Raw genomic sequence first — 16,071 nt, 5'->3', positions numbered from 1 at the left:
TCTGTGTGTCTCTGTCTCTGTGTGTCTCTGTCTATCTCTCTGCCCCTGTGTGTCTCTGTGTCTCTCTGTGTATCTCTGTCTGTCTCTCTCCATCTGTCTCTGTGTGTGTCTCTATCTCTCTGTGTGTCTCTGTCTATCTCTGCCTCTCTCTGTCTCTGTGTGTCTTTTTCTATCTCTCCTGTCTCTGTGTGTGTCTCTGTGTCTCTCTCTCCATCTGTCTCTCTGTGTATCTCTGTGTCTCTGTCTCTCTCTCTCTCTCTCTGGCTCACAGCAGACACCCCCCTCTTCCCCTGACCCCGGCGCCCTCTGTGAGCTGGTCTGGGCAGCGATGCTGCACGGTCATTAGGGAGGGGGACAGAAGCCTCCCTCCCTCCCTCCCTGCACATTCCCGGTGCTCGCTTGGGAGGGCCTTGGAGCTGCAGCCTCCCACCCACAGCCAACACAGCCCGGCTGCCCGCCCCCCACCATCTCCCCCTGCTCAGCTGCACCCCAGGCCGGTCTCCAGCGACCTCAGCGCCTGGCCTCAGCCCTTCCCCCTGGGCATCCTCTCCCCAAAGCAGCAAAATCCCTAGCCTGGAATTTTCCCAGCCTGCTGGCCAAGGTGGGGTCACCTGTGCCCTCGCCTGTCCACAGGGCAACCCCAGTTCCTCCTGCCCATCAGCTCGGTTCCAGAACCCCTCCACCCCCCCTGCCCCCGCCCTGTGAGTTTTGTTCTCTGTCCTCGAAGGGCCCCACCTGGCCTACACAGGTCTGGAAAGTGGCCTGTAACTGACCCCCATCCCTTTCTGGCCTAGGGACCCCTTGTGGTCACCGCAGTGATGACCTGCATGCGGCACCTAGGGCGGGCAGGGGGAGGCATGGCGTCCCCAGCAGGCACCCCTTTATTTATTTTCCTTAAATTTTTATTAGTGAAACACCATGGGGTACAGTTGTAGACTTAACAAATTTTTGTGCTTGGGTTTCAATTAGACAATGATCGAGTACCCATCCCTCCAACAGTGCCCATTTTCCACCACCACGGATCCCAGTATCCCTCCCACCCCCCAGACCCCCCATCCCATCCTACCTCTGTGGCAGGGCATTCCCTTTTGTTCTCTCTCTCCTTTTGAGTGTTGTGGTTTGCAAAAGAGACATTGAGTGGCAATCATGTTCGGTCTGGGGACTTGTCATACCAGTGTGCAGGGCTAAGCCCGGGGCCTCCTCTTGGCCAGGTCCTTTCCCTTTCTGGAGCCCAGCCTTTCTTAGTCACGGCCGAGATGCAGCTCTGACCAGGCCTCCTCGCCCCTGTCCTTCAGGCGCACCCACCTGTCCCTCCTGGGGGAATATTTGAGGTCCTCGTCCCCTGCAGGGCACCCCTCAGGGACTGACTGTGGACTCACACGTGTCGCCCCCTACCCCCGAATGTCCTGTTCTCATCCCCTCCTATGGTGGAGGGGTCTGGGGGTTCTGCTTTCACACGGCAGGGCACCCCCACATCAATCTTATCTAGTCCTGGTGTCACCTCTGAGTCCCCACAACCCACTGCAGATGGCTCCCACCTGCTCACCCCCAGCCTCAGCAGGAAGGTTTGCTCCAGCCCCTTCAAGCAGCTCCTGCTTGCTCTGGTCACCCCATGATCATCTGGACCCCCGGACTCCTGCCAAGGCCCAAGTCTTGTTGACGACCCCCGCCCCCTGCTCCCCAAATCCCAGGCTGCTTCCGGGGCGAGGCTGGGGCCTGTGCTGGCCTGGGAGACGCAGCCTGAGCCTGGGGGCTCCAGCTCAGCCCAGAGATGCGGCTCTGGGCAGAGGACAGAGGTGCTCTGAGCTGGACACCTCCTCAGGGGCTTCTCTGCTGGAAGGGAAGGGAGGGGCGCGGGTTCTAGCCAGCCCTGGGTGGGCCTTGCGAAGGGGCAGCAAGAGCTTTCTCCCTCTGCCTTGACCATCTGTGGACGTCACCAGCAGGGCTCAGGGACTCCTGGGATACTCGGCCAGTGGACCTGGATGGCTCCGTACTCAGGCCCTGCAATGCCCAGGCGACTGGGCCACCCCCGGGCAGTCCTCGGGGACCCTGGCACCACTTCCCGTGATACTCAGCCAACAGAGTCGAACCCAACTCTCAAGCACTGCAGCTCAGGTCCTGGGGCGCGGGGGCAGTGCAGTCCGGAGCCACAGCCAGTGATGCCCCTGAGTGGCCCTGGATGCTGAGGGGTTTCTGTGCTTTCGGCTGGCTGCAGGCTGAGCCCTTCTCTAGCCATCCACCGAGTCCTGCCTTGTGGGGCTGGGGCATGGGCAGCCTGCAGGGGGCGCCCGAGAGCAGACTGGACAATTCTCCTCCCTAGGGGCAGGACCCCATGGCCTGTGGGGGTCAGCACCACAGCCCAGCCTCCACCCTACTCCCAAGCGGCTCCCCTGGTGGGCCACACTGTCCCCATCCCCAACCTCCTGCCTCCCCCAATCCCCCCACCTCAGCCCCGCACTCCGCAGGCCAGCCTGGGAGCCCAACTGCGGCATTTGCTGCCCCGGTTCCTTTTCTGGGTTTTGTTTTCAGCCCTCCCACTGCTGGCAGCTCTGGGGACCTTATTAAGATAATGTAATGTCATTAGCTGTGGCGGCAGGAAGAGAGTTTGTCTGAGACCATCAGGTTACCAAGAAGTCTGGTGACTGGTGCTGGGAAACATTAGCCCAGCGGGGAGTCTGCGCAGTGACCGCCGCCCCGGGCGAGACCTGCAGCCCTTTCATAACCCGCCCCCCCCACCCCACCTCCCGGGACTGTGCACGGCTCAGCCTTCCGGTCAGCAGCTCGCCAAGCTGGAGGAGGAAGGAGGTGTAGGTTAGGGTGTGGGTGCCAGCACCCTGCAGATGGAGACAGAGAAGAGAGGCAGGTGGGGGGGACCAGGAGAAATTTGGAGCCTGGGTTCTGAGCACAAGCCCTGTCCCAGTGGGCCTTTGGTCCACCACTGTGGACTCTGTAAGCATCCCCTATACCTCCAGGCCTCTGGGCAAGGCACAAAAGCATCTGGCGGGTTCTTCTCAGAGCAGGTGCCCTCAAACCACAGGAGGAAGAAGGGAGAAAGTAGGTCCACGGAGCTCCAGGGGGGTCTCGGCTGCAAGTGGCTCTGGGGACAGAGCCCCTGAGTGGGCAGCAGGAGGCCCTGATTCGGACCGTGGTCTGCCCCTTCATGGGCCGTCTCTAGGCTGTCCCTTCCAGCAATGAGAGCAGAAGGATTTTGTGATTCCACTTACTCGCCCAAGAGCAGGAAAGTCCTGCACGCATTTCTCTGTGTCTCTCTTTCTTCCCTCTCCTCCAAAGAACAACAGAAATGCCAACCTCCTCCATCCTGTGTAGTGACACAGTCCCTGCCCAGCTCCCAACCTCGGAGACAGCGATGCAGAGACAGAGGGACCCTGAGACGGGTCTCCCCTGACTGGCTCTTTGTTCCTTAAGGGAAACTGAGGTATTCAGGGGCACAGGAAGGTCTGTGGGGTTGGGGCAAAGAATGAGACCTGAGTGGACAGGGAAGGGTTTGAGGAGGACTGCCCTTGAATTTGACCTTGAAGGGCCTGGAGCGAGTGGATGGAGGAGACATTTCTCACAGGGCAGTTTGCAAAAATAAACTCAGAGTTGGAAGAGATGCTTCCTTGGAAAGAGGAGGCTTGCAGCTGGGAAAACTGGAGCACGCAGGCCCACGCTGGACCCAGTGGGGCCTAGGGTCCAAACAGAATACACACAGAGGGTAAAGCCAGATTTCACTAGGGACCTGCTCCCATGCAGGCTTGGCCTGAGGTGGGGCTGGCGGAGTGGATTAAACATGCAGAGCTGGGGCTGGAGAGATATAAGGTGCTTGCTTTGCATATAGCTGACCCTGGTTCAGTCCCCGGCACCCCATATGGTCCCCCAAGTCCCACCAGGAATGATCCCTGAGCACAGAACCAGGAGTAAGCCCTGAGTACCACCAGGTGTGGCCCCAAAACCAAAATTAAGAAGTATGCTTGGTTGAGGGTCTGAGATTGAGGGGATAAGGCACTTGCCTTGCATGCCTCTGACCCTAGTTCTATCCCTGGGACCACATGGACCCCCCCCCCCCCAGCATCACTGAGTGCAGCCGCAGGGCCTCATAATAGTACAGAGCTGGCCCATCTCCCCAGCACTCAGGATCCAAGCAGTGCTGAATCTTTAGGCCCTGCATGGAACCTCCAAGCTGTACCCTCCAGCTGGGCTGAGAAACGCAGGGAGGCATCTCCTGTCCTCCTGAGGACCGCTTGGGAGGTCCCAAGTCAATCAGTAAATAGGGTCTGCTGGGGAGATGGTACCCCCATGGCCTCATGGTTATGGAGGTCCTGGGCCTCGGGAGGGGCAGAAGATTGGCAAAGCACCCCGGGTGATGAACATGCAGCCTTCTGGATTACTTGTCGCATTGTGGACAGTGCACTGAGGAGATGCACCTACGGGGTGTGAGTTCACGCATCAGACACTCACGTGGTTACATCCATGTGTGCGAGCGCAGGGAGAGAACACTGAACGCCTCTCTTGGCACAGTACCGCACTGTCCACGCAAGTTACCAGGCTGCCCCCCTTCCTGGGAGGGACCAGCTGGTAGCGCTTGACCTTGAAAGGCTTTCAAGGGAAAGTCCCGGCATGGGGCAGCAGACCAGGGCGGCCCTGGAGGGAGGGGCCTCTGCTCTTGGAGGAAAGTGCCCGAGATCAACTGGCTCAGCCTCAGGCCGGCCCGTCCCTCGGCCAGATTCCTGCTGTCTCCACTGTCCCATTCACGGAGAAGCCAGGGCAGGAGCCCCGGGCTGTGGGAGGCCAAGTGGCCAGCAGGGCTCCAGGGGAGATTGGCCACGAGCCCCTGACCCGGTGCAGTTGGTCACAGAACCCGGGCGTCAGAATGGGGCCTCCCAGGGAGTTAAGCTCAGGGCTGCTGAGGGTGAATGCCAGCCCCTAGGGCGCCCAGGAGTCTGACAGGAGGAGGGGGGCCCTCCCGGCTGGCTGCTGGTTTCTGCCTGAGCACCTTGGGGCCCCCAGGGACCCTTCCAGGTGAAAGCTGGACCCAGCTGCAGGGAGCCCGGTGACAGGAAGCGTGAGGACAAGGTGGGATGGTGGGTTGTCACACAGAGATCCAGAGAGCCAAAGGTGGGTCACAGGAAGGCCAAAAGGAAGGGGGGAGGGGGGAGGGGGTTGGACACCAGCCACTTCCAGGGATGCATTCCCTCTCTTCCCTGCCCATGCTCCCCGCCCCTGCTCCCAGGGGCCCTCCAGCCTCCGTGGGCATGGGCGGGAGCACAGGCTCTGCCTCTACCAGGCCCTTTCTGGTCCTTCCCACCTTTGAATGTCCTTTTCTCTCCTCTCTGACCCCAAGGAACCAGGGAGAAAAATGAGAGCCAGTGCGCCCTCTAGTGGCCGGGTCCAGGGGAGATCCCCAGCGCCAGCTCTCCTGGGGTCACACTCCGGGTTCCAGATCACAGACCTCAGCCCAGAGTGACAGACGGGCCCCTCACCACCCCACACCTGCAGACGGGAGGTGGGAGACAGAGCAGAAAGGTGTGTCCAGCTAGATCCCTTGACCCTGGCTCTTCATAGAAGCCACCAGCTGGGGATGTGCCTTTTAAGACCACCCAGAGGAGGGGTGGGGAGATGACTCAAGGGGCTGGAGAGCACGCTGTGCATGCCTCATGTTTGATCCTTATCACCACGTGGTCCCTGAGCACTGCCCAGGGAGCAACGCCTGAGCACCAAGCTGGGAGTAGCCTCCAGAAGCACCACCTGTGTTCTCTCTCTCTACTTCTCTATCTCTTCTTCCCTCTCTCTCCTCTCTCTCTCTCTGTATTTTTATCTCTCTCTTCTCTCTTCCCTTTGGTATTTTGAACCACAATTGGTGGTGCTGCAGGCCACTTAAAATACCAAAGGGAAAAGCGAGAGAGACAGAGACAGAGACAGACCACAGGGAGGTGTAATTGAATCTGGCCCCTTACCACTCCATTCCCCCCATCAGCCCTGGACAGTAGGCCTGGATATATAGCAGGGGCCTCTGCTCTGCACAGAGAGGTTGATTCACTTGCCTGAGGGCACCCAGCATGTCAGGGATGGGTCTGCAGCTGGAACGGGGGCTCCCAAATCCCCAGAGGGAGCCTCACCTCTCCACCCCGCCTTCCCTGCGAATAATACTGCTTAAACCCTGAAAAGCTCCGCCTAGATTAGGCTGCATTCTTGCTGCACCTGGCTCTTTGGTAAATCCCGGGATTGTCTGCAGACAAAGAGGAGAGGCCCGGGCTTGGGGTGAGGAACCACAGAGCCGGAGACCTGGGCAAGGTGTGCCCAGGCTCGGTTAGCGCCAAGGACAGGCAGACCGCATTAGCTCAAGGGTGGGACAAAGGGGATAGGACAAGATGGGGGGTGCAAGGAAAAAGGGGGGGAAGGGACCCGGCATGGGAAGAGTGGGTTAAGACGCAGTCAGTATCAGCAGGGGCCGCCCACCGGGGGCTCGGGATAGGCTCTTGACCTGCATGAGGCCCCAGTCTGTTTTCCAGACTGAGAGGCCCTGGGGAAGGGCATGAGCCCTGGAGACCTTGAGCTTATGAAGGGCCCTGGTGGGGGGGTGGTCAGCCATTTGGGACAGGGGTCCAGGCCTCATGCAGGGGACTATCGACACCTGTCTGGGGCGGAACCTGGGCTAGAAAGACCCCCTTGGGGGACTGGAGTGATAGCACAGTGGGTAGGGAATTTGCCTTGCACCGCAGCCCAACCCGGGTTCGATTCCCAGCATCCTATATGGTCCTCTGAGCACCGCCAGGAGTCATTCCTGAGTGCAGAGCCACAGGAGTAACCCCTGTACATCGCTGGGTGTGACCCAAAAAAGAAAAAAAAATAGAAAGACCCCATTGACCAGACCCGGGTTCCCCTTGGCTTGGGTTTCAGACCCGCGGGACTGACTCCGCGCTCTGCGTTGCAGGCAGGATAAGCTGAAAATCCACATGCGCAAGCACACGGGGGAGCGGCCCTACCTGTGCATCCACTGCAACGCCAAGTTCGTGCACAACTACGACCTCAAGAACCACATGCGCATCCACACGGGCGTGCGGCCCTACCAGTGCGAGTTCTGCTACAAGAGCTTCACGCGCTCCGACCACCTGCACCGCCACATCAAGCGCCAGAGCTGCCGCCTGGCGCGGCCCCGGCGCGGCCGCAAGCCCGCGGCCTGGAGGGCGGCCAGCCTGCTCTTCGGGCCGGCCGGCCCGGGCCCCGACAAGGCGGCCTTCGTCGTGCCCCCCGCCGCGCTGGGCGACGTGGGCGGCCACCTGGGCGGCGGGGCCGTGTGCCTGCCGGGACCCAGCCCCGCCAAGCACTTCCTGGCGGCGCCCAAGGGTGCCCTGAGCCTGCAGGAGCTGGAGCGCCAGTTCGAGGAGACGCAGATGAAGCTGTTCGGCCACGCGCAGCTGGAGGCCGACGCGCACGCGGGGGGCCTGCTGGCCTTCGCGCTGGCCGAGAACGTGGCCGCCGCGCGGCCCTACTTCCCGCTGCCCGACCCCTGGGCCGCCGGCCTGGCCACGCTCCCTGGGCTCGCCGGCCTCAACCACGTGGCCTCCATGTCCGAAGCCAACAATTAGGGCAGGGACGGGGCAACCCACCGCCCCCAGGCCCGCACCCCTCTCGGCCAGTAGGCCCCCTCTGTCCCCCAGCCGATGGGTCCGAACTTTTTATTTCCAATCACCGGGGAGAGACGGGGTGGAAATCTGCAGCGTTGGCTTGAGGGAATCTTAACCCGGGGACCCCTTCCCAAGGGGCCGGGAGCCCAGGGCCTGGTCTCTCCGGGGCTGTCTCCCTAGCCCCCCACACACTCACTGGGCACCCCAAAGCACTTAGCAGCAGTGGGGGCCTGGGGGGGAGCTGGCCGGGCCAGAGCCTGTTTGCTGGAAACGGGCACTAGAGCCTTGTGGTGAATGCCCGGACACTTACTCTGCCCCTTTCTGTGGGGGCCCTCTTGGGAAGCCCCTTCAACTCAGAAGGGGGTCTCCAGAGGTGTAGACCTCCCCGTCCCTCTGTCCTGTGACATTGGCCAGATCGTTTCACCCAGCTTTGGAGTGGGGCTGGCAAACTCCTATCCCATCTGTCCCCACCCGCCCAACCGGCCAGCCTGGCCCGCTCATAGAGCTCTCCCAGAGGGGACCCCCTAGGCCCTGCGCTATCTGGGGGGCCAGCCAGACAGGGGAGAGGGCTGGTGGGGGGGGAGGTGAGGGGTTGGTCCACAGTCTGCAGGCAATTTGGGGGAACCCCAAACCCTACCCTCCTCTCTGGGTACAGCTGAGCTCCTCGGGACCCCACGTCCCTTCACGGTACCGAGGTTCCTGGGACCCCTCGAAGGGCTGGTGAGTATCTCTTCACACGGGCCTCCGCCTGCCCAGGACCCTCCTTCCCGCTTCCCCGCTCGGGGGTCTCTCAGCTGCCACTGGTTCCCCCTGCTGTGCCCCTCACTCCTTCCGCCAAGGGCCCCAGGATGGCACGGAGAGTCGGGGGGGCCGCTCTGTCCCTGGGTCAGAGTTTCTTTGGGGGGGTCCTGAGAAGGAGGAGGCCCTGCTGGCCCAGCCCTTCAGGATCTTCTCCCCTCCCCTTTCTTGCTGAGTTTGGCTCTCAGAACCCCCAAAAGGAGAACAGGTCCCACGGACAGGGAGCCCAGGGCTGGCGGTAGCCCCAGACCCGGAGCTGTGGACACAAGACACCTGGGTGCTTCCTCTCGCCTTGGCTTCCTGCTGGGCACACACAGAAAAACAAAAAGGCCAGAGAAGACCACAGACTTGGCGTCTGCCTCCGGGGAGAGAACCCTGACTTGGCAGCGCCCCGCCCCAGCTCCATTCCAGTCCGGGGCCTCGCTCCGGAACCCCTCTGCCCTGCAGAAGTCATTTGCCCAGCCGCCGCCTTTTCCGTCCCTGTCTCGGTGGCCAGCGTTTGCTTCCGGGACATTCCACCTGCCACGTTCCCCTCCTGACCAGGATGAAATCAACTTTCCGAGCAGAAAAGGGGGAAGGAACACGTTGGAATCCAGCGGTGTCGGGGCTGGGTTTTATTTTGTAAAGGTCATGACTTCTTATAAACTCGATTTTTCAGACGACTGGTTAGTTCTTTTCGTTTTCTCTTGGCTGCAATTTGGAGTTGTACATTGTAAAATATCCAAAGATGTTCAGTACTGTATGATCAGGAACTTGAAGCGAATGGGGTGGGGGTGGGGGGAGGGAGGGCTGGTTGTGTTTTGTTTTGTTCCCTCTTATTTTTATTTTTCTCTCCATGTTTCGATTTCCCTGTCTGTCTATGGGAGGACTTTGGAATTTTTTCTATTTATAACTTTTTTTATGTGATTGCTTTATGTAAAATGACACTCAACAAAGTTTGCCTTAGTGATTCAAGGGACAATCTTCTATAACTTTGGTCGCACGCCGCATCCTGCCGAGAAAAACTCAGCTACTTTTTCTGGCCTATTTATTAAACAATATTAATTGACTTGATTAAATTATATCGAGAGTTGCACTTCTGTGAGAGGTGACCACATGGTCCCAGTCTGTCCTCATCCGAGGCCACATTCACTTCAAATCACATCAAAGCCCCTCTTACAAAACTCACAAATCTTGGGCTCCTATTTAATCATTTGGAGGTCAGCGTTTTGAGTAAAAGAAAGCGAGACTCAGTCCCCTGGTTGAGACTGACCCCCCCCTCCCACACACACACCTCCCTGTTGTCATTTCAGCTGATAAGGGGGTGATTGTGTGGTGGTGGCAGGAAGAAGGGGCAGAGAAAGTGACCCATCATGCAATTTCTGCATCTCAGCTCTGTTGGATTGGAAGTCTCGGGCTAGTCTGTAGGCCTGAGTGAGTGCAAACGCATGTATGTGCACATGTGTGTGCGTACGTGTGTCCATGTATGTGCTTACATGTGTGTATACATGCTTGTGTGCGTGCATGTGCCTGTGTGCATGTGTGTATGTGTGTGCGTGCCTGTGTGCATGAGCATGTTGTGTGCATATGTGTTTGCGTGAGCATGTGTGTGTGTGCGTGCGTGAGAGTGTGTGTATGTGTGTGCATATGTGTGTGCATGGCCATGTGTGCGCGTGAGTATGTGTGTGTGTGTATGTGTGTGTGCACTGGCACACCGATGTGCAGAAACTGCCCACGGTCAGTGAACTGGGAGCCTCTCAGTGTTGCTGATGGCCAACAATGTCCACTCCTATCAGAGCTTGGCCCAGAGCAGCCCCAGCTGGCCGGGCCACCACGTTGGCCTCTGCCCTTTATCCCCTGCTGGTGGGGTTGGGCTGCGCTTCCTCCTGCACCTGAGCTTCTTTCCCAGACTGCAGACACGAAATCCCGGAAGAGGTCAGGACCTGCCCCTGTCCACAGAGGAGTAGCCCCGCCCGGCTCCCAGAGCGGAGGCCCTGAGTGACATGCTCCGGGTGTTCTGCTTTCCATATGCCGGGGCGTATTAAACCAGCGCCTCTTCTGTTTCTGCCTTCTCACCGGGATGAGCGTTCCTGCGACCTGACAGCCCTTCTCCAGGGAGGCCAAGAACAAAACTGGGCTCAGACTGGCTTTCCCGCTGAGTCGTTCCCGACCCTGGTCCTCCCGGGCCTCATCTCTGGGGACACTTAGAGTTCCTGTTCTCTCCCCAAGCACTGTCCAGCACAGGGGACTGGCTGGGGGACGGGGCAGGCACTGAGGGCTGAATGAAGAGCTGAAAGCTGCTTCCCCAGCGCATTGGAAGCTCACAAGCTCGCTTGGCCTTTCAGCTGCATCACAAACACATTTGTCTTAACGTGAACCAAATCTGTCTTTGACTACTTCCAGTCAAAGCGCACGCCTTTCCCCCAGATTCTTCAGTAAAGTCCACGTTGGGTGGCCCCAGCTCATGGCTGAGAGCTTGGAGTGAACGTGACCCAGTGCAAGAAATGTCAGGCCAGCCACTGGGCATTCTAGGACCGTGGGGTCCTGGTGAGGGACTGGGAGGCCATGGACAGTGTCCACTAGGGATTAGGACCGTGGAGAAAGGGTCCAGAGCTGGATGCCCAAATTCCCTCTTCCTGGCTAGGTGTGTCCTCCAGTCCTGGTCGGCTCTGTCCGCTCCACTTGGGGTGGGAGTGGCGGGGGGTGCTGGCAGGAAACTGCACGGCAGAGGGAAGGATGAGGCCCGGGAGGACAGACCCAAGAAACTGCACATCTTTGCCCACTGCAGCAGAATTAAGAGGTACCCCAGGGGTGCCCACACAGGGCCCTGGTGGACATGTCCACCTTCTGGAACCTCGACTTCCTGAAGCCCACAGTGGTCTCGAAGAGGAACCGAATGCTTCTCCAGCTGCATCAACTCTCAGGAAGGCCGGGGGTGGGGGGGGGGGGGGGAAGCAGCGCTAGCTGCAGGGAAGAACTTTCCAGAAGCTCCACACAGGGGGTTGAGGTTGGGAGGAGCTTTCCATCTGCTTAGTCTTATGGTGAATCCACATCCCTGTGGTCCTGGAGAAAGGACTGGGGAGTGGGGGGAGAGGCAGAGAGGGAAGCGGAGGGGGCATGCTGACTCTGCTAAGACCCTCAGTGCCCAGGTCAGATAACGGGCGAAATGGGCTCTCTGCAGGAGAAGCCGAAGGGGACCCCAGCGATGTGCCATGACAGTGATGAGCCAACAGGGACACTCCAAAGTGGGGAGCGAAGTTTGCAGGGTGCAGACCCCTGCCCTGTCACCAAAACCTCTTCAGGGCCTCCCCCCGCCTGCTCTCCTGGGGTCAGCGGGGTCCCTACTGGGGGGAGGGGGGAGCACATCGCAAATGGGGTTCTCCCCTCCACGCACGACTCCCTTAGAAGCCAGGTGGGGTTCAGGGTGGTGGTGAGAGGCATCTGCAGCCCTCTGGTTCCCTCTTTCAGGCATGTTCCGCCTCAGGAGCCAGGCTAGAGGCTCGGGCGCGTTCTGGAAGCAGGGGCGCTCGTGCCCGCTAGGCACCCTCCGAGGTCTTGTCCTCCCTGGCACTTCCCTGCCATCCTCGCTCCACACCCAGAGAAGGAGCATGACTCGCGGGCTCCCCCTCCCGGCCCCTGCAGCCCCTGCACCTCCTCCAGCAGGCCTCCAACAGCTAAAGGGGTGGCATTCGCCAGATGCCGATGACTGATGACCACAGGGCCCTCTGCTCCTCTACTCCGCTCGGGGCTGGAGGGGAGGAGGATGCGGGGAGCCGGCACGGGTCTCTTTGCCCACCTTGGTCAATGGAGGCAAACACATGTTCCCAGCAATTCACGGGCGCATGGTTCTCTGAGGCAGCCACTGTCAGGTTGTTTTTTTCCCCTCCTGGCCACTTCCCGGGCAGGGGCTGCTGCGACCTGAGGACTACCTTTACTCACACACAGAGGCCTGGAAACGGTCTGACAGGACCAAAACTTCCCAAGGCTGCATAACTGTGGACAACCTGGAAATGGATCACTTTATCTGCAGCCAGAGCGTCATGCATAGGTGTGCGTGCATGCACACACACACATGCACACACACACACGTGCACATATACATGCACACATGTACACGTGCACATGCACACACGTGCATGCGCTTATGCATACACATGTATACACACGAGCACACAAACACACATGTGCATGTACACACCCACATGTATACACATCCGTGCACACATGTGCACATGCCCATACATGCACACAAATGGACACATGCACATATGTCTATGCACACACATACACAAAGCACATGTGTGCACACACATGTACACACAAGCGCTTGGGTGCATACACACACACTCACACAGTCTTCAGACAAATGATCCACGACTGATGTCATCGCTCCCAGTAACCACAGGAGACACGACACAGCACGAATGAGCCCCACAAGAGCCTCGTCCCCGCGGAGTATCTGCAACACACACTCTCCTTTCTTCCTCCTGGTTCCCTTGAACTGTGAACCCAGACCCTGAGCACCAAAGCAAAAGAACGAGGAGGTTGCCCGAGTAAGGAAAGGGGACAGAGGGACTCAGACTCCCTTCCCCTGTGCCTCCGGGGCTTGAGTCCTCAGCACTCAGACGTCCCCCATCAGGCCGGTGGCCCGATCAGAAGCCCGTCCCTCCTCGGATCCCAGTCGAACGCCAGAACCCAGGCCAGGTGGCTGAAGAGGGAAGGCGTTTAGTAAAGGCAATGAAAGCTTCCACCCAACATCCACAAGGCTCGGTGTCAAGAGTTGCACACTGCACAGCCTACTGGGGAGGGGAGAATAGGGCTCCAGCCAGCAATGCTCAGGGGACCACCTGGTGTGAGAAACTGAGAATCGAACCCAGGCAAAAAAGAGCCACAGCCCAGAGCCTCCTGCACCCTTGTTGAAGGGGCCACTTTCACACCTGAGGCAGAGGCAGTGAAGAGCCAGCAGAGGGCAGTCACGCTGCCTGGCGCAGCACCCCCCCCCCCCCAACCCACCCCCCCCCCCCCCACCACCACCACCAGCCTCATTGGCAAAGTCCTTTTGCAAAATCAAGCCCAGAATCCCGCAGCAGAAGTCTGATTGATTGCTGCAGGCCCATCGACCCTCCACCCTATTCTCCCCAGAAACCGTGCCTGGACTCCCCACGCCCTCCCCCAACCCCTTGCTCTCTGGGGGAGAACCTGATGGAGAAACTCAGCTTCCGGTTTTAACCTCCCCTCTCTGCCCTGGTCTGGATGTCAGCCCTCCATGTCCCCACTCAAGACAGGTCTCCTTGACTGAGCCAGTGTGGCCTGACTCGGCGTTAAACTGCAAATGGCGCTAACTTTCCTTTCGACACCCCTCCCGCGGGAGCCGCCCTGGGAGGTACAAAAGAATCATCTTGGTTCATGGCTGGAATGTTGGGGGGGGGGGGCGTTTGCATGGGAGAAAGGGAAGAGTGGGGGAGTCAGGGGTGGGTTAGGACTGAGGGTTGGAAGGAACTGAGGGTAATTCATGAGCTACTTATGATAGACTAAGGGTGCAGCTCATGTATGAAGCCCTGGGTTCACCCACTGCATAGAAAAAAATCAGTGTGTGCTATGGAGAGTTTTAAATGATTTGTAAACGGGGAGGGGGACTGGGGGGCTTCTGCAGGGGAAGTATGTCTGCCATGGACCAGGCACCAGGTTCTGCCCCCGACACCTCCTGGTCTCCCCAGTACCGCCGGTGGAGGGAGGGAGACGCTAAAGAAATAAAATAAAATTGCCAAACTGAAATACACTTTAAAAGAAAATGTCCAACGCATGAAAGAATCGAAAGAGCAGAAGAGATAAAGAACTGATGAAATTATTGAAAAGATCTGATCAAGATGTAACTAACATTCCATCACTGTATCACTGTATCACTGTCATCCTATTGTTCATCAATTTACTCGAGCGGGCGCCAGTAACGTCTCCCAGTCTGGAGATTTTAGCAGCCTCTCCTTACTCCTTCTTTCCCAAAGGTATTGGAGGCTCCTTCAGGGTCAGGGGATTGAGACCTGTTATTGTTACTGTTTTTGGCATATCGAATACACCACGGGTAGCTTGCAAAGAAGAAAAAAATATATGTCAGAAATAAATTTGAAGAGATCATTATGAGAATGAGAGAAAGTCCTGATAATCCAGAAAGGAGACACACACACACACACACACACACACACACACCTAGATGCATTAAACTAAAACAGGAATTGCGGGATTGTACAATACCTCTATTTAAAAAAATGTTAGGTGTGGGAGAGAGTACAACAGATAGGGTGCTTGCCTTGCATGTGGCAGACCCGGGTTCAATCCCTAGAACCACATCTGGTACCCCAAGCCCTGCCAGGAGTGATTCCTGAGCACAGACACAGAGTCAGGGGTAAGGTCTGAGCACTACTAGGTATGGCCCCAAAGAAAAAGATAACAACACAAACACACACACACACACAAACACACACACACCCATACTTACACAAAATCAGCGGTTGCCAGAGATTGCGGGTAAGGCTGAGAGTCCCCACTGAGTGGGTACCTGCCATTCTTCCTGGCTTGAAGCCCATACTACGTACCCCCTACAGGAGCAAACCCTAACAGGAGTGGGTCTGGTTGTGAGTGAGGAGTGTGGGCTGAGCTGCTGTGTGTGTGTGTGTGGGGGGGGGGGGTGCGCAGGAGGACAGTCTGCTCAGTATTACTGGAAACTGAAAAGCTGCTCTCAAAGGATTTACAAAATAAGACGTTTCAAAATAGGCACATGGATGTGAACCTGGGGACCGGACATGCTGCAGAGACATCCAGCAAGCACTCACTGAGCACTCTGGGCTCCGATCCTTCTGGGAGACCCATGTGGACAGTGCAGGCATCGCTGTTTATTTCTGGTCGGGGGGCACATCCAGCAGTGCCCAGGGCTTACTCCTGGCTCTATGCTCAGGGATCTCTTCTGGAGGTCCTCGGGGGATCATACAAGGTGCCAGGGATGGAACCCGGGTGGGTGACCTGGAAGGCAAGCGCCCTCCCCGCTGTGCTGTATCCCTGGCCCATCACAGACATTTCTTCCCACGAGTGGAGAGAAGACCTGGGAGAAAGGCACCTCGGCCGGTCACAGAGACAGCCTGGTGGCCAAGCCAGGGATCCTGGGGAAGGGGCAGCTGTGGGCAGGGAGGGAAAGGGAGGGCAACCGGCAGGCAAGTCCAGGCCAGGAACCTGGGGCAGAGGCAGGAGCTGAGATGGACCTCCAGACTGGAGTGTGTGTGTGCATGTGTGCGTGCATGTGTGCATCATGTGGTACGGGTATGTGTGCATGTGTGTGCACATGTGTGCATTCCTGTGTATGTGTGCATGTGCGTGTGTAGGCAAGTGCACATGTATATGCAAGCGCGTGTGCATGTGTGTGTACATGTTTATGTCTATGCGTGTGTGCATGCATGCATCTGCATGTGTGCGTGCGCATGTGTGTGCGTGTGTGTCTGCGTGTCCGTGCGTGTGCATGTGTGTGCGTGTATGCGTGATTGCATGTGTGTGTGCGTGCGTACGTGCATGCGTGCATGTGTGTATAAGTGTGTAGATGCGTGCGTATCTACGCGTGAGTATGTGCACACGTGAGTGTGCGTGTGCATATGTGCATGTGTGTTCATGTGTGCACGTGTGTGCA

The 16,071-nt window shown here is 58.3% G+C and overlaps 1 protein-coding gene across 2 annotated transcripts in view; it reads left to right on the top strand.

Annotated features, from left to right (window-relative positions):
• Nucleotides 1–7,607, top strand: part of ZBTB7C (zinc finger and BTB domain containing 7C) — a 241,437-nt gene extending 233,830 nt beyond the window's left edge. For both annotated transcript variants that reach the window (XM_056138113.1, XM_056138114.1), the window contains one exon: nucleotides 6,932–7,607. In XM_056138113.1, coding sequence (XP_055994088.1) covers nucleotides 6,932–7,586 — 655 coding nt within the window. In that variant the 3' untranslated portion in view covers nucleotides 7,587–7,607. The remainder of the gene's footprint in view (nucleotides 1–6,931) is intronic.
• Nucleotides 7,608–16,071: the final 8,464 nt, after the last annotated feature.

Source organism: Sorex fumeus, unplaced genomic scaffold, assembly GCF_029834395.1.
Source record: "Sorex fumeus unplaced genomic scaffold, SorFum_2.1 ptg000128l, whole genome shotgun sequence".
Taxonomy (NCBI): Eukaryota; Metazoa; Chordata; class Mammalia; order Eulipotyphla; family Soricidae; genus Sorex; species Sorex fumeus.
Note: the sequence above shows the minus strand (reverse complement) of the source record. Positions and strands in the feature narration are given on the sequence as shown.